Consider the following 25,818-nt stretch of genomic DNA (forward strand, 5'->3'; position numbering starts at 1 on the left):
AGGTATCTGGGCATCCAGGAAGTCCAAACGTGAAGAGAAGAAGTGCACTGGGAACCGCAGTGAAGTTGCAATGGTTGGAGGGCGGAACCTAAACATCTGGGTCAGCATCTTTACTATGACAGGTAACAATAATAATGCTGATAATAACATCATAGATGATCATAGTCACTGAATTGGGCCTTAAATGTTCGTAATCGCAAATTATTCTGAGACATTTATTTTGAAATCAGTGATTAAAATTTGAATGAGTTCAATTCCATCAATTTACAATTTGTGGACCTAGTTTCATTCATTTTCTTTCTCATTGCCTGTATGTGTCCTGATGTTTTGCAGCCACTTGGGTGGGCGGAGGCCATATTTTGGGTATTGCTGAAGTGGTCTACGATCCAAGAAAGGGGTTGGTGTGGGCCACTGGACCCATTGCCTTTGCCATAAGCATGATTATAGGTGAGTGAGGTCACTAATGAAGACAGAAGGACATCATCATGTACCCACAATAAATGAAGACATTTTACTGGTGATTAATAAGTCAGACCAAAAAATCTTCACTTCAAAATGAAACAAATGTTTAAAGTAAAAATATTTCCGTTTGTGTGACTTCAGGTGCACTCTTCTTTGTCACACCAATTCGGTCGAAGAAATATGTCACCCTCATGGACCCATTTCAGGAGAAATATGGCAACGCTGTAGCTGCTGTTCTTTTCATTCCCGCTCTCATAGGCGATATCTTGTGGATAGCATGTATTCTCGGTGCACTGGGTAAGTCAGAAACAACTTACTGAATTCATTTCTAGCAATATCAGCAAGTTGAATCTCAATTGTAAATCTTGAGATCTTGAGAGTATAAATATTGCTATAAGTATTTTGTTTATATACCACAATTATACACTGAAAAATTATTTTGGTGCAAATAGGGAACAAACATTTTACCATAAGTATGATGCAGTAAGACTGCAGATGAGTTACATTAATGAATACACAGAAACAAAGAGTCAAGTTTGGTATTTAAACATGCTACTTGCAGTAGTACTATAAATGCATTTAGTGGCAGCCCTAGTGTCATGCTCTTTGCACTGACCTACAAGGTGCTAAATAAATTATTTTAAAACATTTAAAATTACATGGCATCAATTTTAGTTTGTTGCTTCAGCACCCGAGTTTGAACTTTGTTAAAGTTGTGGATGCCTCACTCTGAATACATGTTTGTGGTTACAGGAGGGACGATAAGCGTGGTCATGGACATCTCCTCCTCGCTGGCTGTGGGCATCTCTGCTTCTGTGGCAGTCCTTTACACGTTAATGGGAGGACTGTACTCTGTGGCCTACACTGATGTCATCCAGCTTAGCTTCATGCTCATTGGCTTGGTACAAACATTACACTTTTAGGAAAATACAAAGCATTTAACGCGTGGTTTTTAGCCTGGCGGCGTGGCTCTGGGCAAGGCAGTATTGGTCTGTCAATTGGTCATTTTGGTCCAGACAGAAATATCTTGATAACTATTGGATGGATTGCCATTACATTTTGAACAGCCATTCATGGTCTCCAAACGATGAATCATACTGACTTTGGTAACCCTGCCCTTTTCCAGTAGCGCCGCTATCAGGTTGACATTTGTGGTTTTAGGTGAAATGTCTTGTGGGGGTGGTGGTTCCCCTGTTCAGAAAGGGGGACCAGAGAGTGTGTGCCAATTACAGGGGTATCACACTACTCAGCCTCCCTGGTAAAGTCTACTCCAAGGTGCTGGAAAGGAGGGTTCGGCCGATAGTGGAACCTCGGATCGAAGAGGAACAATGCGGATTCTGTCCTGGTCGTGGAACAACGGACCAGGTCTACACTCTCGCAAGGATCCTGGAGGGCGCCTGGGAGTATGCCTATCCAGTCTACATGTGTTTTGTGGACTTCAGGAAGGCGTGTGACCGTGTCCCCCGGGAGATACTGTGGGGGGTGCTGCGGGAGTATGGGGTGAGGGGGTCACTTCTTAGGGCCATCCAATCTCTGCACGCCCAAAGCGAGAGCTGTGTTCGGGTTCTCTGCAATAAGTCAGACTCATTTTCGGTGGGGGTTGGCCTCCGCCAGGGCTGCGCTTTGTCACCAATCCTGTTCGTGATATTCAAGGACAGGATATCGAGGCGTAGTCGGGGGGAGGAGGGTTTGCAGTTCGGTATGCTGAGGATCTCATCGCTGCTTTTTGCAGATGATGTGGTCCTGTTGGCATCATCGGTCTGTGACCTCTAGCACTCACTGGATCGGTTCGCAGCCGAGTGTGAAGCGGCCGGGTTGAGGATCAGCACCTCTAAATCTGAGGCCTTAGTTCTCAGCTGGAAACCGATGGATTGCCTACTCCGCGTAGGTAAGGAGTTCTTACACCAAGTGAAGGAGTTCAAGTACCTCGGGATCTTGTTTGTGAGTGAGGGGACAATGGAACGTGAGATTGGCCGGAGAATCGGAGCAGCGGGGCCGGTATTGCATTCGCTTTACCGCACCGTTGTGACGAAAAGAGAGCTGAGAGCTCTCGATCTACCGGTCAATCTTCGTTCCTACTCCCACCTATGGTCATGAGGGTTGGGTCGTCACAGAAAGAACTAGATTGCGGGTACAAGCGGCTGAAATGGGTATCCTCAGGAGGGTGGCTGGCATCTCCCTTAGAGATAGGGTGAGAAGCTCGGTCATCCGTGAGGGACTCGGAGTAGAGCCGCTGCTCCTTTGCGTTGAAAGGAGCCAGCTGAGGTGGTTCGGGCATCTAGTGAGGATGCCCCCTGGGCGCCTCCCTTGGGAGGTGTTCCAGGAACGACCAGCTGGGAAGAGGCCACGGGGAAGACCCAGGACTAGGTGGAGAGATTATATCTCCACACTGGCCTGGGAACGCCTCGGGATCCCCCAGTCAGAGCTGGTTAATGTGGCCCGGGAAAGGGAAGTTTGGGGTCCCCTGCTGGAGCTGTTCTGACCCGACCTCGGATAAGCGGTTGAAGATGGATGGATGGATGGTCTTGAAAACTCTTGAATGACAGACAATCATGGTCCCCTTCTGATGAATTAGAATTAGTTTTTTGGTCCCTTAACTTCTCCTTTAGTGCCATCTTCAAATCAAAATTTCAATTTGTACTTTGTATTTAGTGCTAATAGTGCATAATATGTCTACATGAGTGCCTAGTGTATCTCTGTCAATGTGCGTACTGTTGTTTATCCATAGAACTATGCATGACTGATATACTGCAATTGTAACCTTGTATCCTCCTTATTTCAGTGGCTCTGTGTGCCTTTTATACTGGCAAGCCCTTCTTCTGCCAACATCACTGTTGCTGCAGTAACCAATCTGCATCAGGGGCCATGGATCGGCAAGCTGGAGCTGGAAGATGCAGGTCGCTGGGTAGATGACCTATTGCTAATGGTAATGGACACCCGACTACACTGTGATGACATAAACCACATTACCCTTCATGGACAAACATTTCCTAAACTTGAGTTAAACATTTATTATAGAACAAAAATGTAATGTTATGTTTCACCAACATTAACTTGTTTTTTATTCCTCTCCAAGGCCATTGGAGGGCTCTGTTACCAGGCTTTCTACCAGAGAGTCCTGTCCGCAGCCACTGATACCCAAGCTAAGATCACCTGCTATGCTGGAGCAATATTATGCCCAATCCTTGGCATCCCATCACTCATCATTGGGGCAGCGGCTGCATCTACCGGTACCTAGATTCAACTATCTTCTTATGGTTTTTGTCAATCTTGGAAGCATTTCTGTAGTAGTATAAGTAGGAGAAACCCAGGCCAATTTACACCTAAAAGGAGTAGCTTAAATGAGTAATGAGTCTGCTATGGTAGAATTGTGAAAAGTAATGCACAAACAGAATCATATGTTCTCTGTGGCCACTGTACTGTATAATTGGCGTATTCTACGCAATGAAACATCTCTTGATCAAATCCCACTCATATAACCCTGCCACGATGTCTGTTGTAATTTCATGTGCTTAATATCTGTCAGATTGGAACCAGACCACCTACGGTTCTCCCAGCCCGTATGAACAGGGAAAGTCCGGTGCGATCTTGCCAATTGCCCTTCAGCATCTTTGCCCTTTCTTCGTCTCACTGGTTGGTATGGGAGCACTTGCTGCTGCTGTGATGTCATCAGTTGACTCTGCACTTCTGTCTGCCGCCTCCCTACTGGGCCGAAATATCTTCAAGAACATCGTCTACAAAAGGGTAACATCTTACATGACCACTACTCATTTTGTGGAATATTGTTTTGTTGTTGCTAGATGACATATTTCATAAATACTGAATAGATGTGTAATTAGAATAAAAATGCATGCAACATTTCTGATAATAAATCAAGCGTTTAAGTAATTTATTAGGCAAGAAACAAGTTTACAGCCATGTTAGTGGCTCTGCGAGGGTGTATTTAGGCACAGCAATGCTTTGAGCTAAATGCAAATAACTGTTCACATGTTGTCTGGACGCTAACAACAAAAAATGCTGCATTAATATAACCACAATAACAGGAAAATCATATTTTCCCATTTCTTTAGGGTGATGACATAAAATATGACGACCGACATTCATTTTCATTGAATGCAAAAACAAAAAAATACATTCGGTACAGACCTAGTTACATATGCTAATCTCCTCTGCCCTGGTGGCATCATAACAGCGCTTGCTAACACTGCTAGCAAATGAGGTGATGAGAGATTGCCTGTTATCTGTCTCTGCTGTCCTCTCCTTGTGCTTGATCCGCAAATGGTTAATCATCGAACTGGTTGTTTTATGATATGCAAGTTTAACAGAGCTTGTACTGAACATTCATTTTGTTTATCGTCATTTTTCATTTTGCTATGGAGGTCAAGTGTTTGTGAGGGTGTGTGTGAATGCATGCACGCGTGGATGCAGAAGCGTATATGGTCGCAGCTATTGCAAATTCGTGCTTGTTTAGGGTTAAGTCACTCACAGTTAAAAAAAATATTTCCTCTATTCCAGGCATCAGAAAAAATGATTCTTGCAGTGGTTAAAGTGTCAGTCCTCCTGTGTGGAATAATAGGAGCAGCTCTGGCCATGACAGCGAAGTCCATTCACCTGTTCTGGATCATCAGTTGTGATGTCTTGTATTCAATGATGACTCCCCAGGTGATATGCACCTTCTACTTATCTCAGTGGGTGAACAACTACGGGGCCTGCTCTGGCTTTGTGTTGGCACTACTGCTGAGAACTCTGGTTGGAGAACCCGTGATAGGCCTTCCTGACATCCTGCCCCTGCCGTGGGACAAGATACAGGAGGATGGTCACCGACAACGCTTTTTCCCTTTTCGCACTGCAATCATGCTCATCACCATCGGGACTATTCTACTAGTGTCACGCCTTGCTGTGTGGCTGTCTGAGAAGGGGCTGCTGAAAAGAATAAGTGACGCTGAAACGGACAAAAACATACGTTACATGGCACAGGTCCGAACAGATGTGGAGGAAAAGGAGACTGAATAAAGAACAGTCTCACTTAGCCTCTCAGCATGAACACTTTCATACAGCACGGATGATAGTCGTCTTCCACAAAAAAGTTCACTATTTTTTGCTCAGCATGTCATTAAAAATGTTTCTGATACTTGTTCTGATAATTGTTTTATATAAACTGAACAAATTAAATAACTGGGTGTGTGGTTAATTTCTTTGTGCGTCTTATTTTCCATTAAGGCAAGGCACAGCATTGCACATATGCCAGGACATTGTGTATTTTAGGGAGACACAAAAGCAGCAACTTTTAAAAGGAGCATTCCAGTGATTTAGCATTGCATTTTAATTAACTTGGGGGACTCGCAAGAGACAATAAAAAAGATGAGTCAAAATCTGTTTTGCAGAGGTCTGTTTAATGTTGTACAAGAGTGAATAATGCCAACCTCTGCTATGTCAAGAACTCCAATATCCTTCAACCTTTACTATCTATTTTGGTTATAGTTATTAATTTAATTACTAATCAAAGTTCCAAATTGATAGTTTAGTATATCTAATGAGACTATATTAACGTTTTGGTTATTGGTCCCTGATTCCAGGGTGGTGCCCCGTTTATTACTAATGTTTATTGATCATTTTTATTAATACTAATAATTCTATTGATATTAATTAATTTGCTAATAACCAAACCTGTTCCTACCAAATCCCTACATTTGGTGCCCCGTGTGAGGCAGAGTATTATTGTTGGCAAATTATTCATAATTGTGCAATATTAATTTTCAGCATAATTTTTGGTCAAAACCAAAAATGGAGTTTCCACTTCTAAACAAACCAAAAGTGTTTACATTCTACACCACTAGTCTTCCACAGGAGTAGAAGTCCAGGTGTACTTTCAAACAAGTACATTGTGGTTAAAATTGTTATTTGAGATTTTGATTATTAACACTTTAAGCCTTCATAGTGTTAGTTTTAAGAACTTGCTTTTGCTGCTAATTCAAGTTAACCTATGCTGTAGAACTTGAGTTGAAATATTTTGCAACAACTGGTGCCTTGAAATTTGATGTGCGCCTATGATGCCCATATAATGTCTGGACTGGTCCCTACAGAGGCTGATGCTGGACAGCGTGAGTTTCATTTTATGCATGTGCATATGAAAGCATGTTCTCGTGCAACACGGTTATCTTTTCCGAGCTTAAGTTTATAAACACCGCTGGCATTTATCAAATGCAAATAGTTGCATTTCACTCTCACTCTGTCTAAAAACTAATCATTTTTAAAAGTGGGTGGAACTTGTCCTCTCATAATAGCTGTGACACCCATGACTGGATGTGTGCCATTAGATTTGTGACATATACTGATGTTTTTATCATATCATCTTTCTTGTTCACTATTTTTTGCTCCACTTAAATGATGCGCAGGAAAATGTACTCATCATTGGTGCCATCCATGATGTAACAAGGCAGCAATGTTTCATCTTCACACAGACGACGTACAACGAAGCGGCGCCACCAACAAACAGTGTTTGTTTACAACAGGGCACAACCTGATCCTCAAAGCAGTCATTAACAGAGCTCTTTCTCTGCTGACACTTTATGTCGCTTGAGGTCCAGTTACAAGTCAGTAGTGGTTACTAGGACACCTGCAATGCTACCGGAGACTCTGTCAATGACTTTTGCGACTGAAGGTCAAAGGTGGCTGATCTCACGTCAGCCTCTTGGTGCATCAGATCAGAAAGCGCATTGTATTTACATGTACAATTGTAAATTACAGGAATTGCACTCAGGCATTTCACTGATAATTGTTAAAAGTCACGTTTGGCTTAAATTGTGAAGGCGCGCATGTGAGTGATGTCTTTGTCTGTTGTGCACTTCACTTTGACGCCTATGACATCTTAAAAGGATTTGTATACGACATTCAGAACCACTAACATCTCAGACCCCAAAAATGGTTCAGCAAGGTTTGCTGGATGCCGGTCTTCAGTGTGTTCTTTCAAGCTCAGGGGATCCACCTGAAGTCAGAGCGCACAGGTTGCTCAGGTCAAACAGGGCCGGCTTGGGTAGAAGAGTGGGGTTGCGCAGGAGAAGCAGGGGAAGTATGAAAAGAGATTGACGAGATGAACAGGAGGAAGGTTAAACGGAAAAGAGAGGAAAAGAGGAGGCGAAGGAAGAGATGGCCTTTTTTTTCTAATTGGGCGCAGTGTCAGATACATAAAATGGCACAAAGTTGACCAATCCCAGTGATAAATTCTCTCAGGGTTGACGCTCTCCTAAATTATAATTCAATGTTATTTGTTCAACTGTCCGATGAAGAGATGTGGAGCGAACTGGGCACTGAATATGATGACTGAAGACTGGAAGTGATGTGGTTGATATGACTTCATACATCAAGGAGGGTCACATAAAACCAATACATGCAGAAAGTAAATGATTACATTGATAAACATGGCAATAAACACTCACACCTCCACACAGAACAGGTTTTTCCTTATCCTTTAACTAAGCATATTACTAATTAACTACATGCTACTGTAAATGAAAAATCAGTCCCTTTTTTGTTTTAGAATCAAGCCTGTCCTAGATTAAGCAAATATCAATCCTGTTATCACTAGTGCCGTCCATGTTCCAGCTAGACTGCTAGACTTCACTCGGTCCAATCTTAGGGGGAGAAGGGAATCCTGATCTCCACACTAAATCCAGGTGATTCCAGTGCACAGACGATTCACTAGACAACTGAAGAAAAAGCACCCGAATAAATGAGACAGGATTTTGTATGTCAAATGTCGGACAACTTCTCAGTGGAGCTACGGTGGGGCATTTTTAATTCTTGGTGGAGCAAATAAGCAACTTTAACCCCGAGGACTGTCGGTGTAAATGTACTTTTCAATTTTCAGTTACCTAAAGGGTTAAAACTACACCCAGTCTCTCCTACTTCCAGAGAAGTACAGAAAGGTGTTCACCACTCCTCCACTCTGCTGTGACAGCTGGCTTTGAGGATCTCTACTCAAACTTCTACCCTTCTCAACATTTTCCAAAGGCAATACAGGTAATTAAAATATATCATTCTGATTATTATTATTACTGTTATTATCTTCTCTTTTTCATTATGTATTTGCTGCAAGTTTAAATTTAGTATTTTAGGGGTGATATTTTATGTTTAATGGAATAAGTTCATACCAATACTGGTATAACAATAAACCCAAGCAGCAGAAATGCAAAAGAAGTGGGCAGGAATGTGTGTCATTAGAAACTGAATTTTAATAATTTATATTTGAATTTGAAGGACTCAACTTGCATCAGTATTAGCACATACTGTATTATGAAGAAATTTTTTGTAACTCTGTAACTCACCTGCAAAGTGAAATTTATATTTATTTATTAGGGCTGTAAAAATGAACACGATAATAACGCAAATAACAAATTTGTTTTAACACCACTAATTTCTTTAAAGCATTAACACAACTTGCGTTGAGTGAAGCTACTGGCATCATATGAAACTAGAAAACCTAAGGAATCCATTGGTAGCAACCATGTCAAACTGACTTGTCACAAAGAAGGCTAAATAACGCTCCAAACTTTAGCTACATTTTGGCAAGGAAACTGGCATGTCCCTTGACCTCTGACCTCAAGATATGTGAATGAAAATGGGTTCTATGGGTACCCACGAGTCTCCCCTTTACAGACATGCCCACTTTATGATAACCACATGCAGTTTGGGGCAAGTCATAGTCAAGTCAGCACACTGACACAATGACAGCTGTTGTTGCCTGTTGGGTTTGCCATGTTACGATTTGAGCATATTTTGTATGCTAAATGCAGTACCTGTGAGGGTTTCTGGACAATATTTGTCATTGTTTTGTGTTTTAATTGATTTACAATAATACATATATACATACATTTGCATAAAGCAGCATATTTGCCCACTCCCATGTTGATAAGAGTATTAAATACTTGACAAATCGCCTTTTAATGTACATTTTGAACAGTTAAAAAATGTGTGATTAATCGTGATTAACTGTGGACAATCATGCAATTAATTGCGATTAAATATTTTAATTGATTGACAGCCTTATTATTTATATGACTGTATATTAGTTGCAAGCAATGCATGCTCAATGTACAGCATTTGCTGAAAAGAGATACAGTATATGAATTTGTGTGAGTTTGATGTCCTTTCCCCACAGACACTGAGGATGGCGGTAAATTGGCCAGGACTGCTGTCCATGGGAGTGTTTTACATGATTGTACTGGGTACAGGTATCTGGGCATCCAGGAAGTCCAAACGTGAAGAGAAGAAGTGCACTGGGAACCGCAGTGAAGTTGCAATGGTTGGAGGGCGGAACCTAAACATCTGGGTCAGCATCTTTACTATGACAGGTAACAATAATAATGCTGATAATAACATCATAGATGATCATAGTCACTGAATTGGGCCTTAAATGTTCGTAATCGCAAATTATTCTGAGACATTTATTTTGAAATCAGTGGTTTAAAATTTTTAATTTTAATGAATTTAATTCCATCAATTTACAATTTGTGGACCTAGTTTCATTCATTTTCTTTCTCATTGCCTGTATGTGTCCTGATGTTTTGCAGCCACTTGGGTGGGAGGAGGCTATATTTTGGGTATTGCTGAAGTGGTCTACGATCCAAGAAAGGGGTTGGTGTGGGCCACTGGACCCATTGCCTTTGCCATAAGCATGATTATAGGTGAGTGAGGTCACTAATGAAGACAGAAGGACATCATCATGTACCCACAATAAATGAAGACATTTTACTGGTGATTAATAAGTCAGACCAAAAAATCTTCACTTCAAAATGAAACAAATGTTTAAAGTAAAAATATTTCTGTTTTTGTGTGACTTCAGGTGCACTCTTCTTTGTCACACCAATTCGGTCGAAGAAATATGTCACACTCATGGACCCATTTCAGGAGAAATATGGCAACGCTGTAGCTGCTGTTCTTTTCATTCCCGCTCTCATAGGCGATATCTTGTGGATAGCATGTATTCTCGGTGCACTGGGTAAGTCAGAAACAACTTACTGAATTCATTTCTAGCAATATCAGCAAGTTGAATCTCAATTGTAAATCTTGAGATCTTGAGAGTATAAATATTGCTATAAGTATTTTGTTTATATACCACAATTATACACTGAAAAATTATTTTGGTGCAAATAGGGAACAAACATTTTACCATAAGTATGATGCAGTAAGACTGCAGATGAGTTACATTAATGAATACACAGAAACAAAGAGTCAAGTTTGGTATTTAAACATGCTACTTGCAGTAGTACTATAAATGCATTTAGTGGCAGCCCTAGTGTCATGCTCTTTGCACTGACCTACAAGGTGCTAAATAAATTATTTTAAAACATTTAAAATTACATGGCATCAATTTTAGTTTGTTGCTTCAGCACCCGAGTTTGAACTTTGTTAAAGTTGTGGATGCCTCACTCTGAATACATGTTTGTGGTTACAGGAGGGACGATAAGCGTGGTCATGGACATCTCCTCCTCGCTGGCTGTGGGCATCTCTGCTTCTGTGGCAGTCCTTTACACGTTAATGGGAGGACTGTATTCTGTGGCCTACACTGATGTCATCCAGCTTAGCTTCATGCTCATTGGCTTGGTACAAACATTACACTTTTAGGAAAATACAAAGCATTTAACGCGTGGTTTTTAGCCTGGCGGCGTGGCTCTGGGCAAGGCAGTATTGGTCTGTCAATTGGTCATTTTGGTCCAGACAGAAATATCTTGATAACTATTGGATGGATTGCCATTACATTTTGAACAGCCATTCATGGTCTCCAAACGATGAATCATACTGACTTTGGTAACCCTGCCCTTTTCCAGTAGCGCCGCTATCAGGTTGACATTTGTGGTTTTAGGTGAAATGTCTTGTGGGGGTGGTGGTTCCCCTGTTCAGAAAGGGGGACCAGAGAGTGTGTGCCAATTACAGGGGTATCACACTACTCAGCCTCCCTGGTAAAGTCTACTCCAAGGTGCTGGAAAGGAGGGTTCGGCCGATAGTGGAACCTCGGATCGAAGAGGAACAATGCGGATTCTGTCCTGGTCGTGGAACAACGGACCAGGTCTACACTCTCGCAAGGATCCTGGAGGGCGCCTGGGAGTATGCCTATCCAGTCTACATGTGTTTTGTGGACTTCAAGAAGGCGTGTGACCGTGTCCCCCGGGAGATACTGTGGGGGGTGCTGCGGGAGTATGGGGTGAGGGGGTCACTTCTTAGGGCCATCCAATCTCTGCACGCCCAAAACGAGAGCTGTGTTCGGGTTCTCTGCAATAAGTCAGACTCATTTTCGGTGGGGGTTGGCCTCCGCCAGGGCTGCGCTTTGTCACCAATCCTGTTCGTGATATTCAAGGACAGGATATCGAGGCGTAGTCGGGGGGAGGAGGGTTTGCAGTTCGGTATGCTGAGGATCTCATCGCTGCTTTTTGCAGATGATGTGGTCCTGTTGGCATCATTGGTCTGTGACCTCTAGCACTCACTGGATCGGTTCGCAGCCGAGTGTGAAGCGGCCGGGTTGAGGATCAGCACCTCTAAATCTGAGGCCTTAGTTCTCAGCTGGAAACCGATGGATTGCCTACTCCGCGTAGGTAAGGAGTTCTTACACCAAGTGAAGGAGTTCAAGTACCTCGGGATCTTGTTTGTGAGTGAGGGGACAATGGAACGTGAGATTGGCCGGAGAATCGGAGCAGCGGGGCCGGTATTGCATTCGCTTTACCGCACCGTTGTGACGAAAAGAGAGCTGAGAGCTCTCGATCTACCGGTCAATCTTCGTTCCTACTCCCACCTATGGTCATGAGGGTTGGGTCGTCACAGAAAGAACTAGATTGCGGGTACAAGCGGCTGAAATGGGTATCCTCAGGAGGGTGGCTGGCATCTCCCTTAGAGATAGGGTGAGAAGCTCAGTCATCCGTGAGGGACTCGGAGTAGAGCCGCTGCTCCTTTGCGTTGAAAGGAGCCAGCTGAGGTGGTTCGGGCATCTAGTGAGGATGCCCCCTGGGCGCCTCCCTTGGGAGGTGTTCCAGGAACGACCAGCTGGGAAAAGGCCACGGGGAAGACCCAGGACTAGGTGGAGAGATTATATCTACACACTGGCCTGGGAACGCCTCGGGATCCCCCAGTCAGAGCTGGTTAATGTGGCCCGGGAAAGGGAAGTTTGGGGTCCCCTGCTGGAGCTGTTCTGACCCGACCTCGGATAAGCGGTTGAAGATGGATGGATGGATGGATGGATGGATGGATGGATGGTCTTGAAAACTCTTGAATGACAGACAATCATGGTCCCCTTCTGATGAATTAGAATTAGTTTTTTGGTCCCTTAACTTCTCCTTTAGTGCCATCTTCAAATCAAAATTTCAATTTGTACTTTGTATTTAGTGCTAATAGTGCATAATATGTCTACATGAGTGCCTAGTGTATCTCTGTCAATGTGCGTACTGTTGTTTATCCATAGAACTATGCATGACTGATATACTGCAATTGTAACCTTGTATCCTCCTTATTTCAGTGGCTCTGTGTGCCTTTTATACTGGCAAGCCCCTCTTCTGCCAACATCACTGTTGCTGCAGTAACCAAGCTGCATCAGGGGCCATGGATCGGCAAGCTGGAGCTGGAAGATGCAGGTCGCTGGGTAGATGACCTATTGCTAATGGTAATGGACACCCGACTACACTGTGATGACATAAACCACATTACCCTTCATGGACAAACATTTCCTAAACTTGAGTTAAACATTTATTATAGAACAAAAATGTAATGTTATGTTTCACCAACATTAACTTGTTTTTTATTCCTCTCCAAGGCCATTGGAGGGCTCTGTTACCAGGCTTTCTACCAGAGAGTCCTGTCCGCAGCCACTGATACCCAAGCTAAGATCACCTGCTATGCTGGAGCAATATTATGCCCAATCCTTGGCATCCCATCACTCATCATTGGGGCAGCGGCTGCATCTACCGGTACCTAGATTCAACTATCTTCTTATGGTTTTTGTCAATCTTGGAAGCATTTCTGTAGTAGTATAAGTAGGAGAAACCCAGGCCAATTTACACCTAAAAGGAGTAGCTTAAATGAGTAATGAGTCTGCTATGGTAGAATTGTGAAAAGTAATGCACAAACAGAATCATATGTTCTCTGTGGCCACTGTACTGTATAATTGGCGTATTCTACGCAATGAAACATCTCTTGATCAAATCCCACTCATATAACCCTGCCACGATGTCTGTTGTAATTTCATGTGCTTAATATCTGTCAGATTGGAACCAGACCACCTACGGTTCTCCCAGCCCGTATGAACAGGGAAAGTCCGGTGCGATCTTGCCAATTGCCCTTCAGCATCTTTGCCCTTTCTTCGTCTCACTGGTTGGTATGGGAGCACTTGCTGCTGCTGTGATGTCATCAGTTGACTCTGCACTTCTGTCTGCCGCCTCCCTACTGGGCCGAAATATCTTCAAGAACATCGTCTACAAAAGGGTAACATCTTACATGACCACTACTCATTTTGTGGAATATTGTTTTGTTGTTGCTAGATGACATATTTCATAAATACTGAATAGATGTGTAATTAGAATAAAAATGCATGCAACATTTCTGATAATAAATCAAGCGTTTAAGTAATTTATTAGGCAAGAAACAAGTTTACAGCCATGTTAGTGGCTCTGCGAGGGTGTATTTAGGCACAGCAATGCTTTGAGCTAAATGCAAATAACTGTTCACATGTTGTCTGGACGCTAACAACAAAAAATGCTGCATTAATATAACCACAATAACAGGAAAATCATATTTTCCCATTTCTTTAGGGTGATGACATAAAATATGACGACCGACATTCATTTTCATTGAATGCAAAAACAAAAAAATACATTCGGTACAGACCTAGTTACATATGCTAATCTCCTCTGCCCTGGTGGCATCATAACAGCGCTTGCTAACACTGCTAGCAAATGAGGTGATGAGAGATTGCCTGTTATCTGTCTCTGCTGTCCTCTCCTTGTGCTTGATCCGCAAATGGTTAATCATCGAACTGGTTGTTTTATGATATGCAAGTTTAACAGAGCTTGTACTGAACATTCATTTTGTTTATCGTCGTTTTTCATTTTGCTATGGAGGTCAAGTGTTTGTGAGGGTGTGTGTGAATGCATGTACGCGTGGATGCAGAAGCGTATATGGTCGCAGCTATTGCAAATTCGTGCTTGTTTAGGGTTAAGTCACTCACAGTTAAAAAAAATATTTCCTCTATTCCAGGCATCAGAAAAAATGATTCTTGCAGTGGTTAAAGTGTCAGTCCTCCTGTGTGGAATAATAGGAGCAGGTCTGGCCATGACAGCGAAGTCCATTCACCTGTTCTGGATCATCAGTTGTGATGTCTTGTATTCAATGATGACTCCCCAGGTGATATGCACCTTCTACTTATCTCAGTGGGTGAACAACTACGGAGCCTGCTCTGGCTTTGTGTTGGCACTACTGCTGAGAACTCTGGTTGGAGAACCCATGATAGGCCTTCCTGACATCCTGCCCCTGCCGTGGGACAAGATACAGGAGGATGGTCACCGACAACGCTTTTTCCCTTTTCGCACTGCAATCATGCTCATCACCATCGGGACTATCCTACTAGTGTCACGCCTTGCTGTGTGGCTGTCTGAGAAGGGGCTGCTGAAAAGAATAAGTGACGCTGGAACGGACAAAAACATACGTTACATGGCACAGGTCCGAACAGATGTGGAGGAAAAGGAGACTGAACGAGAGCTGCACGCAGCTATGAAAGGGCCCTCGCCCCTGCTCGCGGGTCGGGGTTGCTGGCGGGACGCCGACCGACGCGAAACCGAAACTCTGACGAGCGCCACGACGCCTGCCGCAAGGCTCTACGACAAGCGGTTCACGAGTTATGAAGGGGGGCGTGGCTAATGTGTAGGGGGCGGGCATAACATTCACCAATGAAACAGGAACTCTCTGCTGAGTTATATGACACTTCCCACAAGACTCTACGACAAACGGATCATGAGTTATGAAAGGGGGCGGGGCTAATGTGTAGGGGGCGGGCATAACCTTCACCAATGAAACAGGCACTCTCTGCTGAGTGATATGACACATCCCACAAGACTCTACTACAAACGGTTCATGAGATATGAAAGGGGGCGGGGCTAATGTGTAGGGGGCGGGCATAACATTTACCAATGAAACATGAACTCTCTGCTGAGTGATATGACACTTCCCACAAGACTCTACTACAAACGGTTCATGAGATATGAAAGGGGGCGGGGCTAATGTGTAGGGGGCGGGGCTACCCTTAACGAATAAAACAGGAACTCTCTGCTGAGTGATATGACACCTCCCATAAGCCTGTACGACAAACGGTTCATGAGATATGAAAGGGGGCGGGGCTAATGTGTAGGGGGCGGGCATAACATTTACCAATGAATCATGAACTCTCTGCTGAGTGATATGACACTTCCCACAAGACTCTACTATAAACGGTTCATGAGATATAAAAGGGGGCGGGGCTAACGTCTTAGGGTGGGGCTATGAGTATAATTTTTCATATACATGCCATCAGTACTGGAGCACCATCATACCTGAGAAATCTGGGGCAGATCGAACTATGTACAGTTGAGTTAGGGTTAAACCACTCTCTGCTGAGTGATATGACACATCCCACAAGACTCTACTATAAACGGTTCATGAGATATGAAAGGGGGCGGGGCTAACGTCTTAGGGCGGGGCTATGAGTATAATTTTTCATATACATGTCCTCAAGACTGTACCACCATCATACCTGAGAAATCTGGGGCAGATCGGACTATGTACAGTTGAGTTACAATAACTGGCGAATGGCTCAAAATGGCCGCCACGCCACGGTCCGCTCGTTAAGTGAACGCTCACCATTTTAATAACTTTTCATCCTCGAGGTCTTGAGATGGTCCTGACCAAATATCAACTCGATCTGATCAAATCTGTAGGAGGAGTTCGTTAAAGTACGCGGCCAATAAAACGCAAAAATGACATCAAAATCCTATATGGCCGACTTCTGGGTGGGCGGGGCTAATGAAACCCAATGAGGAATATGTTTCAAATGATGAGTGGGATATGCATACCAAATTTCATGAATATCGGATCAACTTTGACAAAGTTAAAATTTCAACGCGTTAGGGGGCGCTATAGAGCCGTATAAAAACAAACTGAGCCTAATGGCTATGCAGTTACATAAAGTTCACAGGTGTCTATCATTTTGCCAAATTTTATGAGATTCCGAGTACCTAAAGGTATGTTCAAAATCTGAAAGACATAAGGGGGCGCTAGAGAGCCAACATGCCACGCCCAAGCAAAATTTCACCACTAAAATTAAGTAATTACTAGTTTGGATGTGTGTGTAAAGTTTCATACATTTTTGTGCATCCTAAAGTCTTCAAATATGCGTTCGTACATTTTAAAAAAACGCAGGAAGTCCAACATGGCTGACTTCCTGTTTGCCGGAGAAATCTCAAAATCATTTAATCCAGGTATGAGGGCGTGAGCAACGACATACTTGAATTTCGTGAAGATCGAAGAAACTTTCTCGGAAAAACTGCGTACGTTAGGGGGCGCTATGGAGCCCCCTGGAGACACCCGAGCCCAGTCACTCCAGAACATTGAATTTCCCACCAGTTCTGACGCATACTCCACTTTTCGTGAGTTTTGGGGATGGCTAAGGTCGTCAAAAACGCGATCTTGCAGCGGAAAAATAATAATAACGAGAGCTGCACGCAGCTATGAAAGGGCCCTCGCCCCTGCTCGCGGGTCGGGGTTGCTGGCGGGACGCCGACCGACGCGAAACCGAAACTCTGACGAGCGCCACGACGCCTGCCGCAAGGCTCTACGACAAGCGGTTCACGAGTTATGAAGGGGGGCGTGGCTAATGTGTAGGGGGCGGGCATAACATTCACCAATGAAACAGGAACTCTCTGCTGAGTTATATGACACTTCCCACAAGACTCTACGACAAACGGATCATGAGTTATGAAAGGGGGCGGGGCTAATGTGTAGGGGGCGGGCATAACCTTCACCAATGAAACAGGCACTCTCTGCTGAGTGATATGACACATCCCACAAGACTCTACTACAAACGGTTCATGAGATATGAAAGGGGGCGGGGCTAATGTGTAGGGGGCGGGCATAACATTTACCAATGAAACATGAACTCTCTGCTGAGTGATATGACACTTCCCGCAAGACTCTACTACAAACGGATCATGAGATATGAAAGGGGGCGGGGCTAATGTGTAGGGGGCGGGCATAACATTTACCAATGAAACATGAACTCTCTGCTGAGTGATATGACACTACCCACAAGACTCTACTACAAACGGATCATGAGTTATGAAAGGGGGCGGGGCTAATGTGTAGGGGGCGGGCATAACATTTACCAATGAAACAGGCACTCTCTGCTGAGTGATATGACACCTCCCGCAAGACTCTACGACAAACGGTTCATGAGTTATGAAAGGGGGCGGGGCTAATGTGTAGGGGGCGGGGCTACCCTTAACGAATAAAACAGGAACTCTCTGCTGAGTGATATGACACCTCCCATAAGCCTGTACGACAAACGGTTCATGAGATATGAAAGGGGGCGGGGCTAACGTCTTAGGGCGGGGCTATGAGTATAATTTTTCATATACATGTCCTCAAGACTGTACCACCATCATACCTGAGAAATCTGGGGCAGATCGGACTATGTACAGTTGAGTTAGGGTTAACCCACTCTCTGCTGAGTGATATGACACATCCCACAAGACTCTACTATAAACGGTTCATGAGATATGAAAGGGGGCGGGGCTAACGTCTTAGGGCGGGGCTATGAGTATAATTTTTCATATACATGTCCTCAAGACTGTACCACCATCATACCTGAGAAATCTGGGGCAGATCGGACTATGAACAGTTGAGTTACAATAACTGGCGAATGGCTCAAAATGGCCGCCACGCCACGGTCCGCTCGTTAAGTGAACACTCACCATTTTAATAACTTTTCATCCTCGAGGTCTTGAGATGGTCCTGACCAAATTTCAAATCGATATGATCAAATCTGTAGGAGGAGTTCGTTAAAGTACGCGGCCAATAAAACGAAAAAATTGGGAAAATCGTACATAAAATCCAATATGGCCGACTTCTGGGTGGGCGGGGCTAATGAAACCCAATGAGGAATATGTTTCAAATGATGAGTGGGATATGCATACCAAATTTCGTGAATATCGGATCAACTTTGACAAAGTTAAAATTTCAACGCGTTAGGGGGCGCTATAGAGCCGGCTAAACACACTGAGCCTAATGGCTATGCAGTTACATAAAGTTCACAGGTGTCTATCACGTTGCCAAATTTCATGCGTCTACGAGTATGCCAAGGCATACGAATGGATGTTCAAAGGCAAAAAGGACATAAGGGGGCGCTAGAGAGCCAACATGCCACGCCCAAAAAAAATTTCACCACTGAATCAAAGGGATTACCTGTTTGGATGTGCGTGTAAAGTTTCATGAGATTTGGTGCATCCTAAAGTCCTCAAAAATGTGTTCGTAAATTTTAAAATCACGCAGGAAGTCCAACGTGGCTGACTTCCTGTTGGCCGAAAAAATCTCAAAAATATTTAATGTGCCATTGAAGATGTGAGCAATGACATACGTAAATTTCGTGAAGATCGAAGTAACTTTTTCTGGAAACCTGCTTTCTATAGGGGGCGCTATCGAGCCCGCTGGTGCACCCGAGCCCAATCACTACAGAATATTGCAATTTTCGCCACTTCTGACGCATATTCCAATTTTCATGAGTTTTTGGGGATGGAAAAGGTCCCAAAAACGCGATCTCGCAGCAGAAAAAGAATAATAACGAGAGCTGCACGCAGCTATGAAAGGGCCCTCGCCCCTGCTCGCGGGTCGGGGTTGCTGGCGGGACGCCGACCGACGCGAAACCGAAACTCTGACGAGCGCCACGACGCCTGCCGCAAGCTCTACGACAAGCGGTTCGCGAGTTATGAAGGGGGGCGGGGCTAATGTGTAGGGGGCGGGCATAACATTTACCAATGAAACATGAACTCTCTGCTGAGTGATATGACACTTCCCACAAGACTCTACGACAAACGGATCATGAGTTATGAAAGGGGGCGGGGCTAATGTGTAGAGGGCGGGCATAACCTTCACCAATGAAACAGGCACTCTCTGCTGAGTGATATGACACTTCCCGCAAGACTCTACTACAAACGGATCATGAGTTATGAAAGGGGGCGGGGCTAATGTGTAGGGGGCGGGCATAACATTTACCAATGAAACATGAACTCTCTGCTGAGTGATATGACACTTCCCACAAGACTCTACGACAAACGGATCATGAGTTATGAAAGGGGGCGGGGCTAATGTGTAGGGGGCGGGCATAACATTTACCAATGAAACAGGCACTCTCTGCTGAGTGATATGACACCTCCAGCAAGACTCTACGACAAACGGTTCATGAGTTATGAAAGGGGGCGGGGCTAATGTGTAGGGGGCGGGGCTACCCTTAACCAATAAAACAGGAACTCTCTGCTGAGTGATATGACACCTCCCATAAGCCTGTACGACAAACGGTTCATGAGATATGAAAGGGGGCGGGGCTAACGTCTTAGGGCGGGGCTATGAGTATAATTTTTCATATACATGTCCTCAAGACTGTACCAACATCATACCTGAGAAATCTGGGGCAGATCGGACTATGTACAGTTGAGTTAGGGTTTACCCACTCTCTGCTGAGTGATATGACACATCCCACAAGACTCTACTATAAACGGTTCATGAGATATGAAAGGGGGCGGGGCTAACGTCTTGGGGCGGGGCTATGAGTATATTTTTTCATATACATGTCATCAGTACTGGAGCAACATCATACCTGAGAGATTTGGGGCAGATCGGACTATGTACAGTTGAGTTACAATAACTGGCGAATGGCTCAAAATGGCCGCCACGCCACGGTCCGCTCGTTAAGTGAACTCTCACCATTTTAATAACTTTTCATCCTCGAGGTCTTGAGATGGTCCTGACCAAATTTCAAATCGATATGATCAAATCTGTAGGAGGAGTTCGTTAAAGTACGCGGCCAATAAAACGAAAAAATTGGGAAAATCGTACATAAAATCCAATATGGCCGACTTCTGGGTGGGCGGGGCTAATGAAACCCAATGAGGAATATGTTTCAAATGATGAGTGGGATATGCATACCAAATTTCGTGAATATCGGATCAACTTTGACAAAGTTAAAATTTCAACGCGTTAGGGGGCGCTATAGAGCCGTATAAAAACAAACTGAGCCTAATGGCTATGCAGTTACATAAAGTTCACAGGTGTCTATCATGTTGCCAAATTTCATGCGTCTACGAGTATGCCAAGGTATACGAATGGATGTTCAAAGGCAAAAAGGACATAAGGGGGCGCTAGAGAGCCAATATGCCACGCCCAAAAAAAATTTCACCACTGAATCAAAGGGATTACCTGTTTGGATGTGTGTGTAAAGTTTCATGAGATTTGGTGCATCCTAAAGTCCTCAAAAATGTGTTCGTAAATTTTAAAATCACGCAGGAAGTCCAACGTGGCTGACTTCCTGTTGGCCGAAAAAATCTCAAAAATATTTAATGTGCCATTGAAGATGTGAGCAATGACATACTTAAATTTCGTGAAGATCGAAGTAACTTTTTCTGGAAACCTGCTTTCTATAGGGGGCGCTATCGAGCCCGCTGGTGCACCCGAGCCCAATCACTACAGAATATTGCAATTTTCGCCACTTCTGACGCATATTCCAATTCTGGTGAGTTTTGGGGATGGCTAAGGTCGTCAAAAACGCGTTCTTGCAGCAGAAAAAGAATAACGAGAGCTGCACGCAGCTATGAAAGGGCCCTCGCCCCTGCTCGCGGGTCGGGGTTGCTGGCGGGACGCCGACCGACGCGAAACCGAAACCCTGACGAGCGCCACGACGCCTGCCGCAAGGCTCTACGACAAGCGGTTCGCGAGTTATGAAGGGGGGCGTGGCTAATGTGTAGGGGGCGGGCATAACATTCACCAATGAAACAGGAACTCTCTGCTGAGTTATATGACACTTCCCGCAAGACTCTACGACAAACGGATCATGAGTTATGAAAGGGGGCGGGGCTAATGTGTAGGGGGCGGGCATAACATTTACCAATGAAACAGGCACTCTCTGCTGAGTGATATGACACCTCCCGCAAGACTCTACGACAAACGGTTCATGAGTTATGAAAGGGGGCGGGGCTAATGTGTAGGGGGCGGGGCTACCCTTAACAAATAAAACAGGAACTCTCTGCTGAGTGATATGACACATCCCACAAGACTCTACTATAAACGGTTCATGAGATATGAAAGGGGGCGGGGCTAACGTCTTAGGGCGGGGCTATGAGTATAATTTTTCATATACATGTCCTCAAGACTGTACCACCATCATACCTGAGAAATCTGGGGCAGATCGGACTATGTACAGTTGAGTTAGGGTTTACCCACTCTCTGCTGAGTGATATGACACATCCCACAAGACTCTACTATAAACGGTTCATTAGATATGAAAGGGGGCGGGGCTAACGTCTTGGGGCGGGGCTATGAGTATATTTTTTCATATACATGTCATCAGTACTGGAGCAACATCATACCTGAGAGATTTGGGGCAGATCGGACTATGTACAGTTGAGTTACAATAACTGGCGAATGGCTCAAAATGGCCGCCACGCCACGGTCCGCTCGTTAAGTGAACACTCACCATTTTAATAACTTTTCATCCTCGAGGTCTTGAGATGGTCCTGACCAAATTTCAAATCGATATGATCAAATCTGTAGGAGGAGTTCGTTAAAGTACGCGGCCAATAAAACGAAAAAATTGGGAAAATCGTACATAAAATCCAATATGGCCGACTTCTGGGTGGGCGGGGCTAATGAAACCCAATGAGGAATATGTTTCAAATGATGAGTGGGATATGCATACCAAATTTCATGAATATCGGATCAACTTTGACAAAGTTAAAATTTCAACGCGTTAGGGGGCGCTATAGAGCCGAATAAAAACACACCGAGCCTAATGGCTATGCAGTTACATAAAGTTCACAGGTGTCTATCATTTTGCCAAATTTTATGAGATTCCGAGCACCTAAAGGTATGTTCAAAATCTGAAAGACATAAGGGGGCGCTAGAGAGCCAACATGCCACGCCCAAGCAAAATTTCACCACTAAAATTAAGTAATTACTAGTTTGGATGTGTGTGTAAAGTTTCATAAATTTTTGTGCATCCTAAAGTCTTCAAATATGCGTTCGTAAATTCAAAAATCACGCAGGAAGTCCAACATGGCTGACTTCCTGTTTGCCGAAGAAATCTCAAAATCATTTAATCCAGGTATGAGGGCGTGAGCAACGACATACTTGAATTTCGTGAAGATCGAAGAAACTTTCTCGGAAAAACTGCGTACGTTAGGGGGCGCTATGGAGCCCCCTGGAGACACCCGAGCCCAGTCACTCCAGAACATTGAATTTCCCACCAGTTCTGACGCATACTCCACTTTTCGTGAGTTTTGGGGATGGCTAAGGTCGTCAAAAACGCGTTCTTGCAGCGGAAAAATAATAATAACGAGAGCTGCACGCAGCTATGAAAGGGCCCTCGCCCCTGCTCGCGGGTCGGGGTTGCTGGCGGGACGCCGACCGACGCGAAACCGAAACTCTGACGAGCGCCACGACGCCTGCCGCAAGGCTCTACGACAAGCGGTTCGCGAGTTATGAAGGGGGGCGTGGCTAATGTGTAGGGGGCGGGCATAACATTCACCAATGAAACAGGCACTCTCTGCTGAGTGATATGACACATCCCGCAAGACTCTACGACAAACGGTTCATGAGATATGAAAGGGGGCGGGGCTAATGTGTAGGGGGCGGGCATAACATTTACCAATGAAACAGGCACTCTCTGCTGAGTGATATGACACTTCCCACAAGACTCTACGACAAACGGATCATGAGATATGAAAGGGGGCGGGGCTAATGTGTAGGGGGCGGGGCTACCCTTAACCAATGAAACAGGAACTCTCTGCTGAGTGATATGACACATCCCACAAGACTCTACTATAAACGGTTCATGAGATATGAAAGGGGGCGGGGCTAACGTCTTAGGGCGGGGCTATGAGTATAATTTTTCATATACATGTCCTCAAGACTGTACCACCATCATACCTGAGAAATCTGGGTCAGATCGGACTATGTACAGTTGAGTTACAATAACTCCCTGTTTCATGGCGAATGGCTCAAAATGGCCGCCACGCCACGGTCCGCTCGTTAACTGAACGCTCACCATTTTAATAACTTTTCATCCTCAAGGTATTAAGATGGTCCTGACCAAATTTCAAATCGTTATGATCAAATCTGTAGGAGGAGTTCGTTAAAGTACGCGGCCAATAAAAAGCAAAAATGACATAAAAATCCAATATGGCCGACTTCTGGGTGGGCGGAGCTAATGAAACCCAATTTGGAATATGTTTCAAATGATGAGTGGGATATGCATACCAAATTTCATGAGTATCGGATGAACTTTGACAAAGTTACGATTTCAACGCGCTAGGGGGCGCTATGGAGCCAGCTGGCGACGCCCGTTCCGAAACACTACAGAACATTGCAATTTTCGCCACTCCCGACGCATGTTCCAATTTTCGTGAGTTTTTGGGGATGGGAAAGGCCTCAAAAACGCGATCTCGCAGCAGAAAAATAATAATAACGAGAGCTGCACGCAGCTATGAAAGGGCCCTCGCCCCTGCTCGCGGGTCGGGGTTTCTGGCTGGACGCCGACCGACGCGAAACCGAAACTCTGACGAGTGCCACGACGCCTGCCGCAAGGCTCTACGACAAGCGGTTCGCGAGTTATGAAGGGGGGCGTGGCTAATGTGTAGGGGGCGGGCATAACATTCACCAATGAAACAGGCACTCTCTGCTGAGTGATATGACACATCCCACAAGACTCTACGACAAACGGTTCATGAGATATGAAAGGGGGTGGGGCTAATGTGTAGGGGGCGGGCATAACATTCACCAATGAAACAGGCACTCTCTGCTGAGTGATATGACACATCCCACAAGACTCTACGACAAACGGATCATGAGTTATGAAAGGGGGCGGGGCTAATGTGTAGGGGGCGGGCATAACATTCACCAATGAAACAGGCACTCTCTGCTGAGTGATATGACACATCCCACAAGACTCTACGACAAACGGATCATGAGTTATGAAAGGGGGCGGGGCTAATGTGTAGGGGGCGGGCATAACATTTACCAATGAAACAGGCACTCTGTGCTGAGTGATATGACACTTCCCACAAGACTCTACGACAAACGGATCATGAGTTATGAAAGGGGGCGGGGCTAATGTGTAGGGGGCGGGGCTACCCTTAACCAATAAAACAGGAACTCTCTGCTGAGTGATATGACACCTCCCATAAGCCTGTACGACAAACGGTTCATGAGATATGAAAGGGGGCGGAGCTAACGTCTTAGGGCGGGGCTATGAGTATAATTTTTCATATACATGTCCTCAAGACTGTACCACCATCATACCTGAGAAATCTGGGGCAGATCGGACTATGTACAGTTGAGTTACAATAACTCCCTGTTTCATGGCGAATGGCTCAAAATGGCCGCCACACCACGGTCCGCTCGTTAAGTGAACACTCACCATTTTAATAACTTTTCATCCTCAAGGTCTTGAGATGGTCCTGACCAAATTTCAAATCGATATGATCAAATCTGTAGGAGGAGTTCGTTAGAGTACGCGGCCAATAAAACGCAAAAATTGGGAAAATCGTACATAAAATCCAATATGGCCGACTTCTGGGTGGGCGGAGCTCATTGAGTATGAGTATATTTTTTCATATACATGTCATCAGTACTGGAGCAACATCATACCTGAGAGATTTGGGGCAGATCGGACTATGTACAGTTGAGTTACAATAACTGGCGAATGGCTCAAAATGGCCGCCACGCCACGGTCCGCTCGTTAAGTGAACACTCACCATTTTAATAACTTTTCATCCTCGGGGTCTTGAGATGGTCCTGACCAAATATCAACTTGATCTGATCAAATCTGTAGGAGGAGTTCGTTAAAGTACGCGGCCAATAAAACGCAAAAATGACATCAAAATCCAATATGGCCGACTTCTGGGTGGGCGGGGCTAATGAAACCCAATGAGGAATATGTTTCAAATGATGAGTGGGATATGCATACCAAATTTCATGAATATCGGATCAACTTTGACAAAGTTAAAATTTCAACGCGTTAGGGGGCGCTATAGAGCCGAATAAAAACACACTGAGCCTAATGGCTATGCATTTACATAAAGTTCA

At 44.5% G+C, this 25,818-nt stretch overlaps 2 protein-coding genes across 2 annotated transcripts in view; both read left to right on the plus strand.

The window, feature by feature from the left end:
- The first annotated feature begins 70 nt into the window (after positions 1–70).
- LOC141769566 (high affinity choline transporter 1-like) lies at positions 71–5,475 on the plus strand. Its single transcript, XM_074639199.1, has 8 exons — positions 71–122; positions 334–447; positions 604–759; positions 1,216–1,364; positions 3,245–3,388; positions 3,539–3,692; positions 3,989–4,206; positions 4,978–5,475. The coding sequence occupies exons 1-8, from the start codon at positions 71–73 to the stop codon at positions 5,473–5,475; spliced, it is 1,485 nt and encodes a 494-aa protein (XP_074495300.1).
- Positions 5,476–10,353: 4,878 nt separating this feature from the next.
- The window catches only part of LOC141770325 (high affinity choline transporter 1-like), a 111,464-nt gene continuing 95,999 nt past the window's right edge, over positions 10,354–25,818 (plus strand). The window contains exons 1-6 of the mRNA XM_074640248.1: positions 10,354–10,459; positions 10,916–11,064; positions 12,965–13,108; positions 13,259–13,412; positions 13,709–13,926; positions 14,698–15,159. Of these exons, the coding sequence (XP_074496349.1) occupies positions 10,354–10,459; positions 10,916–11,064; positions 12,965–13,108; positions 13,259–13,412; positions 13,709–13,926; positions 14,698–15,159 (1,233 nt within the window). The remainder of the gene's footprint in view (positions 10,460–10,915; positions 11,065–12,964; positions 13,109–13,258; positions 13,413–13,708; positions 13,927–14,697; positions 15,160–25,818) is intronic.

Source organism: Sebastes fasciatus, chromosome 1 (genome assembly GCF_043250625.1).
Source record: "Sebastes fasciatus isolate fSebFas1 chromosome 1, fSebFas1.pri, whole genome shotgun sequence".
NCBI lineage: Eukaryota > Metazoa > Chordata > Actinopteri > Perciformes > Sebastidae > Sebastes > Sebastes fasciatus.

Bases quoted from the DNA above. Each gene is read 5' to 3' on its own strand.
- LOC141769566 (XM_074639199.1), top strand. From the start codon at position 71: ATGGTTGGAGGGCGGAACCTAAACATCTGGGTCAGCATCTTTACTATG. The intron at 448-603 runs GTGAGTGAGGTC...GTGTGACTTCAG, and splicing joins TGCCATAAGCATGATTATAG to GTGCACTCTTCTTTGTCACA. The intron at 3,389-3,538 runs GTAATGGACACC...TTCCTCTCCAAG, and splicing joins TAGATGACCTATTGCTAATG to GCCATTGGAGGGCTCTGTTA.